At 50.9% G+C, this 8,246-nt stretch overlaps 1 protein-coding gene across 1 annotated transcript in view; it reads left to right on the forward strand.

The window, feature by feature from the left end:
- Window positions 1–22: 22 nt before the first annotated feature.
- Window positions 23–8,246, forward strand: part of BSN (bassoon presynaptic cytomatrix protein) — a 118,952-nt gene continuing 110,728 nt past the window's right edge. Inside the window, exons 1-3 of the mRNA XM_021715082.1 lie at window positions 23–130; window positions 381–455; window positions 7,943–8,033. Of these exons, the coding sequence (XP_021570757.1) occupies window positions 23–130; window positions 381–455; window positions 7,943–8,033 (274 nt within the window). The remainder of the gene's footprint in view (window positions 131–380; window positions 456–7,942; window positions 8,034–8,246) is intronic.

Raw genomic sequence — 8,246 nt, forward strand, 5'->3', positions numbered from 1 at the left:
GGCGGGGCTGAAGAGTAGAATTATGGGCGGGGAAATAACGCCGCGGGCACGAGGAGAGCTAGAGCGCCCGAAACCTGCTGTGGGCGGGGCTCAGGACTCCTGGGGAGCGCAGGGCGGGATTCCGCCAAGAGTAGCGCTGAGACTGCGGGGACTGGATAAAAGGGCCGAGTGGGGCTGTGGCAGGGCTAAGACCGAGGGGCAAGCGAGCCGAGCACGCGTCTAGTCTCGCGGCCCGAAGTCACTCGGAGGTCGGCCGCGGACTGGTGGTGTAACTGGGTCTGTCTTCTCGCTAACCATCGCCAAACAGTTCCTGCGGGCATCTGGGCGAGTGTAGCTGAGGTTCGGAACCTGTGTTCGCTGGTGCTTTTTTCCATCGGCAGGAGAAGCCAGCAGGGAATAGGAGGGGCGAGACTGGGACCCAGGCCAGCAAACCCCGAATTCAGATGTACGAGTATGTACTGTGATTGGGAACCAATACAGATCCTTCCTTTGCGCACACCTGCGCCTTAGCTTTTGCATGCCTTTAGGATTCATGTACCACGGCGTCCAGCGCTGGACTTGCACACCGTACAGCTCAGCGCTTGTTGGATACTCTTAGTTTCTCTTTCCTCCAGCCCGAGAGCTCCTGAGAGCACCGCCTAAAGGCGGATGGAACTGTGAAATATGGTAGGGTTCTAGATGGAGGTCAGGCGCCTCCGGGTATGTGGTTGGGGTCCCCCTGCTTGGCACTAAAAGCAGACGGGGATGGGACAGCTGGTGACTCACTCTTCCTCTGAGTCGACCCTGGAGTAAGGGCACCCTGAAGCCCCAAGGAACATTTTTCCCAAAGCTGTTTCCACACTGGGACAGTTGGCAGCTGGCCAGGATTCCTAGGGCTGAGGAGGCTATTGTCTTCTGTCTTCATGTTGTCACATTCTCAAGCTGAGAAGTCAAAACCCAAGTTTGGGACTTGCCAGAATGGTCGAGAGTCCAGACCAGCTACCTTTCCTGGGAGCGGGACCCAGTGGTCCAGGATCACTTCCTACTTTCCTCAGCACCTTGGCTGCAAAAGGTCTTGAGAGAGAGGTGCAGAAAGGGCCTGGCTTCAGCACATGACAGCAGGAGGGGGTGTTCTTCTTCAGGGTGGGAACAATTTGTCTCTGGGCATGCCTGAAGGAGGAGACTAGCTTTGTCCTCGATGAACTCACCCTCAGGGGACATGTGCTGGTTGGGATGGGCAAGGAGCTGGGAATGGGGGATTCTGAAGGGGATGCAGTCCTGTGTGTATTTCAGGAGCACATGGTGTGTGTGTGTTGGGGGGGAGCTCTGCCTTCCTGTGGCCAGTGGAATGATTAGAGAGCAAGTGAGGAGCTGAGGAGTCACTGACTGTGGGCACAGTGGCTCTGACTCAGCAATCACCATGCATCCAGCCCTGCCTTGGGTCCCAGGCATTATATCAGCTTACGTCTGGAACTCTAGCATCCTCAGGCTCAGGATCATGCAGGAACAGGAGAGGGATGTGCTGGAGATGGGGAGTAGGCCTGGTTGGAATCTCAGCTGAACACGTGACCTTTCCACTCTCTTGGTAGCAAATGGAGGATGTCCTTTGCTCAGCCCTGTCAGCTCATTGTCAGAAAGACTGCCTTCCCGGAAAGCTGATGCCCATGCCAGGCCTCCCAGCTGGAGAGGTTATTAATACATAAATAGCTGTGGTAACCCAGATGTTGCTACCCAACTGATACCTGCTGCCACTCAATACAGAACCTGGGGAATCCAGGAAGGTTCTTCTCAGATAACCCTGATGCCTGAGTGTGACATTAGCCCGGCCAGATGAAGCTGTGGTCACACCCACCACTGTAGGGCAGGGTAATGGTCTTATACTGAGAGCAGGAGTCAAGCCCGTCAGGTTTAGGGCCTGGTTTGAGCAGCAGACAGCAAAGGCCAAACTTGGAGATCACAACAGGCTCAGTGAGGGCAGAGTAGGATCAACGGTCTTGGTTTATGCTATATCCTTGGGGCCTGGCATAGCCCTGTCCTCATACTAGGGCTCAAAGGTATCAAACTTTATCTATCTATCTATCTATCTATCTATCTATCTATCTATCTATCATCAGAGTCTCACTCTGTCACCCAGGCTGGAGGGCATTGGTATACTGCTCATGGCCACTGCAGCCTCGACCTACTGGGCTCAGGCAATCCTTCTGTCTCAGCCTTCCAAGTAGCTGGAACTACAGGTGTGTGTCACCATGTCCAGCCAGTTTTTTTTAATGATTTATTGTAGAGACAAGGTCTCGCCAAGTTGTCCAGGCGGGTCTTGAACCCCTGGGCTCAGGCAATCCTCTTGCCTCAGCTTCCCAAAGTGTTGGGATTAGGCATGAGCCACTGCACCTGGCTGTCCGTCAAATTTAACTGAATTAGGCCAGGTGCAGTGGCTCATGCCTGTAATCCCAGAGGCTGAGGTGGAAGGATCTCTTGACCCCAGGATTTCAAGGACAACCTGGGCAGCATAAGCCCCATCTGACAAAAAAATTAAAAATTAAGTATGGTGGCACATGCCTACAGTCCCAGCTACCTAGGAGACTGAGGCAGGAGGATCCCCTGAGCCCAGTAGTTTGAGGCTGCAGTGAGCTATGATCATGCCACTGCACTTCAGCCTGGGTGATAGGGTCTCACTCTGTCACCCAGGCTGGAGTGCAGTGACACGCTCATGGTCACCCCAATATTGACCTGCTGGGCTCAGGAAATCCTTCCGCCTCAGCCTTCCAAGTAGCTGGAACTACAGGTGCATGCTACCACGCCCGGCTAGTTTTTTGATTTATTGTAGAGATGAGGTCTCGCCAAGTTGCCCAGGCTGTTCTTGAACCTGTTGGCTCAGGCAGTCCCCTCACTTTGACCTCCCAAAGTGCTGAGATTACAGGCTTGAGCCACCATGCCCAGCCAAAAAAAAAAAAATTTTTAATATGAACTGAAATCATCCATCCTGGCAGAGACTTAGGGGATTTTTGTCACAAAGTCCCTATGAACATTTATATTTGCCACATGGGTTTTACTTCACCATCAGAGACTCACTCTCTGCCCCATTCTGTCCATCTTTCTAGGAGTTTTTCCAGTGGCTCTTGGGAGCTGCCTGGGCACCCAGTAAGATGATAGAGCAAACAATCCCTACTACAATCCATTCTGATCAGGACAGAGATGGAGCTCAGTGGAGAGAGTGGCTATGTCCCATAGCCTGAGATCCCTGGTAAAGAGTGAGTCTCAGAAATGTCCTTGACTTTGCAGTAGGAGAGCCACAGAGGGCTCAGGAAGTAGGGCCCTCTCTAAAAGACTTCCCTAAAGAAATGCAGAGCTGAGTCTGATGGGGGCTGAGCAAGCTATCCCTTCCCCTGAACTGTCAGAATCATATCTGGACCTCTGTTGCCTAGTGTTGGATATGTGGACTGATCAGGAGAGGGCATAAGTGCATGGGCATAAGTGCATGGGCATAAGTGCACTCTGCCTAGGCCTGTTCTCCAATTCATGGAACAGAGGCGGGTGGGGGACATTCCATGGAAGTTGGGAGCCCAATGGGAAGGATCACAATAGGGATTCAGGTGACATTTTCTGTAGTTTATTGGAAACAATGTGTGTGCCTATCTTTCTCCTTCTGCAAACAGAGCTCCTCAAGGGCAGGTCCCACAGTTTTCTCTGGGCCTGGTACTGAGTAGAAGTTGGATATGCACTGGCTGAAGAAGGATGAGTGTGTGCATGCATGAATGAGACAGGCAAAGCCCGCCAAAGGCCTATCTAGGGGCAAGGGAAGCAGTATGTTTTGACTTGGACGCTTACAACTTAAATCATGGCTTCATTCCTTTTTCTTGTCATAACAAACCTTCAGAAGCATGTAACTCTAAAAGCAATGGGGCTTAATTAGCTTTCTTGGGAACAATGCATAGGCGGTGAGGTTAGGCTGATGGTAAACATTTCTAAGGATTTTTTTTTTTTTGAGTTGGAGTCTCACTCTGTCACCCAGACTGGAGTGCAGTGGCCGCTTCTGGCCACCGCAGCCTTGACCTGCTGGGCTCCGACCATCCTTCCTCCTCAGCCTTCCAAGTAGCTGGAACTACAGGTGTGCACTACCACACCCGGCTAATTTTTTTGATTTATTGTCTCGCCAAGTTGCCCAGGCAGGTCTTGAACCCACGGGCTCAGGCAATCCACTCACCTCAGCCTCCCAAAGCGCAGGATTACAGGCTGAGCCACCGAGCCCAGCTTTCTAAGGATTTTTTACTGCCTTTTTTCCACATAATGCAAGTAAAAATTTACACATTGCAACAGAAAAGGAATTATGCAGGCAGGGTGTCAAGCAAATTCTGTACTTGCCTGCCTTATTCCTTTTTCCTGCTCTACCAAGGACCATGGCCAGCTGAAGGCCCAAGTATACAAACAAGGCTGTCCAGGTCAGCTCAGGTGGGCTGCTGAGGACAAAGATCAGGTCTCTTGTTTGTAGCCTCATGCTGACCTGAGGCTTGCTTGGGCAGCTGCCTTATCCCTTATGTTAGTGGGTGGTGCAAACTTCAGCCAGGAGGAAAAGTCTTTGCTTTTTTGGGCTTCCTTCCTTCCTGTTCAGTTCTGTTTCTCTCTCCCAGAGGAGTGGGGGCAGGGAGCCAATTTCCTGAGTTGTTTCTCACTGGGAGGTGAGACAAGCCTCAGCAGCACTATAGCAAAAAGAAGGGTGCCGAGTTCAGGGAGGCTGTTGATAGGAGACAGCACTTCCAGACACTCTGGAATAGTCCAAAGCCTATGGCACTACATCATCAAGAGGTGGTCTGTTCTGTATCATCCTTCCACATTCTCTTCTGCCTCCCATCTCTCTATCTTCTACTCATCTGCCATTCTACACCCCATAGACATCTTCATCTTTGGATTCTGTGCCTCCCTGTGGAGGCTGCCATGCTGAAATAATCAGCTCAGGGTAAACTGGACTGTGTGGGGAAGCAGAGAAGACCCAGAGTCTGAGCTCTGCCCCTCCTCCCCTTCTTGGGGTTAATCTGCAGGTTGCTTTGCCCATGGCCTAGGTGCCTGTGGGTGAATTTCCTGGGATCCTGCCATCTCTTCATTCTCCCAAAATTTGTCTTTCAGTGACTAAACATTTCCACCAATCCCAGCAGTGAGCTGGCTCTGACTGGGCTTTTTCCTGCCGGCATTTTTTTTTCTTTTTCCTGATTCCATTTTCCTTCTGGTTTGCTACAGGTGTCTGAGAGCACAGACTGAAGAAATTTGACACATGTCCATCTGTCAGTTCCATTTTGGCATGTGGATTGATTCTCCTCCCATCTAGTCATGTCTAAAATGGCTGCCATGTGTCAAATGTCAGACTGAAGTGGGAAGAAGATATTTTCAGCAAGTGAAGCATAGGGGGCTGGAAAACTCCTACAGGGTCTTTAGGTCCATCCTGCCTCTGGTGGGGCAGTAGTTGGACTCAGGAGGAAATGGTAGCAGACATACCACACAGTTAGTTTGCACAAACTGTGAGACTTGTTTATTCACTTGTCATAAAGTATAGTCAAGTCTACTGAATTCTCCTTGGTGAGTTAAGACAGCACATCAACTACTCTACCATGAGAAGAAACTGAATGCAATCTCAGCACTCTCTCTCTCCCTGTTACTTATCAGGTCAGCAGCTGAAGCAAAAAATCTCACTGAGCTTTTAAATCTGGTTCTAGGTGGACCTTTTGGAAGCTCAGTAGAGGGAAATGCTCAGAGAAGCATGGGGAATTTTTAGCCCCTGTGGGTCTGCTGAAGGCCAGCCCAGAAAATAGGACAAGTCAGATGGCTCCTGTCATTGATGAGTCTCAGTATAGGTCAAGAGGAAGGAAACAACCCCTGAGACCGTGAATACAAATGGAAGACTAAGGCAGGGCACGGTGGCTCATGTCTATAATCCCAGCACTTTGGGAGGCCAAGGTGAGAGGACCCCATGGGTTTGAGACCAGCCTGGGCAGCATGTGAGACCTCATCTCTACAATAAATAAAAAAAGTTAGCCAGGCGTGGTGGTGCGTGCCTGTAGTTCCAGCTACTCAGAAGGTTGAGGCAGAAGGATCACCTGAACCCAGCAGGTTGAGGCTGCAGTGGCCATGAACGTGCCACTGCACTCCAGCTTGGGTGACAGAGTGAGACTCTGACTCAAAAAAAAAAAAAAAAAAGAGACAAATCAGAGTCCCAGATAACCAGAGGCCAGCACCATTCCATGGTCAACAGGAATCCCTGGGCTGAATGCCAGGGGTGAATATGGACAGGGTGGGGTTGTTCCTGAAGACACTCCTCAGAAGAAATAGAACTGAGAGAGTTTGAGAGGAGGGGAACCAATAACCCACACTTCCAGGTCCTTCTGAGTCTACTGTGCTGTGTCCTTTGTCACCAAGGCAGCAGAGGCCCTGGAGGTCTCCTAACTAACAGCCAGCAATCCACTCTGAGGAGGGCAACTCCCCAGGCCTATTGGCTGGGTAGAGCTAATTACCCCCATGGGAATCAGGGACATGTTGATTTAAATCTGTGGAAAGCCACAGATCCTTCTACAAAAACAAAAATAAACATCCTCTTTCCGCTTCTACATAGCCCAACCCATACTAACTGGTGTCTGTGAAATCAGAACAGCCTGAGTTGGAACAAAGTTAGGCTACTGCCTGCCCATAGTGCTTGTGTGCAGGTTTTTCCCCACAAGGAAAGGTGTGGCACAAAACCTCCAAATTCCAGACCACCTCCAGAGAGACAACTAATAACAGAGTTGTCAAGTGTGTGCCAAGCACTTGTCCTTGTGTTTTGCCTACATCTGCAGCCACTCCACTCTTACAACCCCCCATATTAGAGAGACGACTAATGTTCTGACTTTGCAGACTAGGAAATAGAGGCTCAGTGAGCCTAAGTCAGTTGTCGAAGGTCCATCTGGGGAGTAGCAGGGCTGAGATGTGGACTCTTGTGGATCCTAAATGTGCACATGCAGTTAGTTACCAGACACTCATGAAGCTGAATCAAACATTCTGCAGCACAGGAGGATACAGAAGAGAGGCTCTCCTTATCCTCTGTAGTCCCAGAAAGGCTGGGCAGTTAAGCTAGAAAGGCAGCAGATAAAATTCAGGAGAAAACATCAGGAAGTGGGGGCTCTGCATTTCCTTTTTCTCTTATCTGCTCCATCCCAGAGGTTAGGAGGAGCAGCTCAGAGTGCATAGTGGAAAGCCCAGAGAGGGTCCTGGGTCCTCCTCCCCAGAACTGACACAGCACTGGTCTGTCCATCAGGTTGGTTATCAGTGCTCACTGGGATCTCTTACTCAGGTCAGGTTAGAACTGCTGACATCCTATGTGATATATTCCTCATTATTAGGAAAATTAAATGGGTTTGTAAAATGTGTCCAAGTTACTCAAGTGCATCTACACAGTCATGATTTACGAAGCCAGGATGAATTGGAATACAGGCTGGATCTTCTAGGAAATATTCCTCCTTAGGAAAGCACAGGATTGTGTGAGAAACCACGAGGCAGATCATCTTGAGTAGTGTCCAAACACAGGATGTAAAAGTGAGGTAACAAAAAGTAATTCAGTAAGCTCTCAGGTTAATGCAGGGGCAACTTGCAGTCCCTCATCTAGACAGTTTCTGAGATCCAAAGCTCAAGGCCTCTGAGAAACATCAACTCCTCTTCCCCATCCCCAAGGTTACTCTCTCAGGGCCTGATGAGGTAGCCCTCCAGCTGGCTTCAGGCCACCCCTGACACATCCTCCGTTTTCTGGTACTCCTGTGCCATGGGCTCAGGCTTCAGGGTGAATTCCAGGTGGTTCTCATTGCCATCTGTGAGGGTCTCCCCAGCTGGCCTTCGAGACCCTCACAATCCGGCCCCAGCACCCAGCATCTTCTGTCGCCTTCCTTCTGCGATCTTGCGTCTCTGAACATATATCTTCCTTTGCCTTTCCAACTCCTGTGCATCCTTTTAGGCCACATTCGGGAAGTCCCTCTCATCCTCTGAGGCCACACTGGGGAAGTCTTCAGCCTGTCCTCATGACGGCCGCCCGCTGCGGCACTCAGGTTACCGGAAGAAGAGCTGCCACTCCCGAGTTCCCCAAGGCATAAAGCGCCACTGACTCCAGAGTCGGGCTCAGCGCGACGCCTCCGCGGTCGCTTCTAGTGGCCGGTGCCCCACCTCCCGGGTTCAGTGCAACGCTCTCGCCAGCTTCCACCCGGCTCTAGTTAGCACAGGCCAGCCGCGTCGGCCCCACAGGACGCATGCGCACGCCAGCG

Source organism: Carlito syrichta, unplaced genomic scaffold, assembly GCF_000164805.1.
Source record: "Carlito syrichta isolate Samal-C Ts95f unplaced genomic scaffold, Tarsius_syrichta-2.0.1 Scaffold306628, whole genome shotgun sequence".
NCBI lineage: Eukaryota > Metazoa > Chordata > Mammalia > Primates > Tarsiidae > Carlito > Carlito syrichta.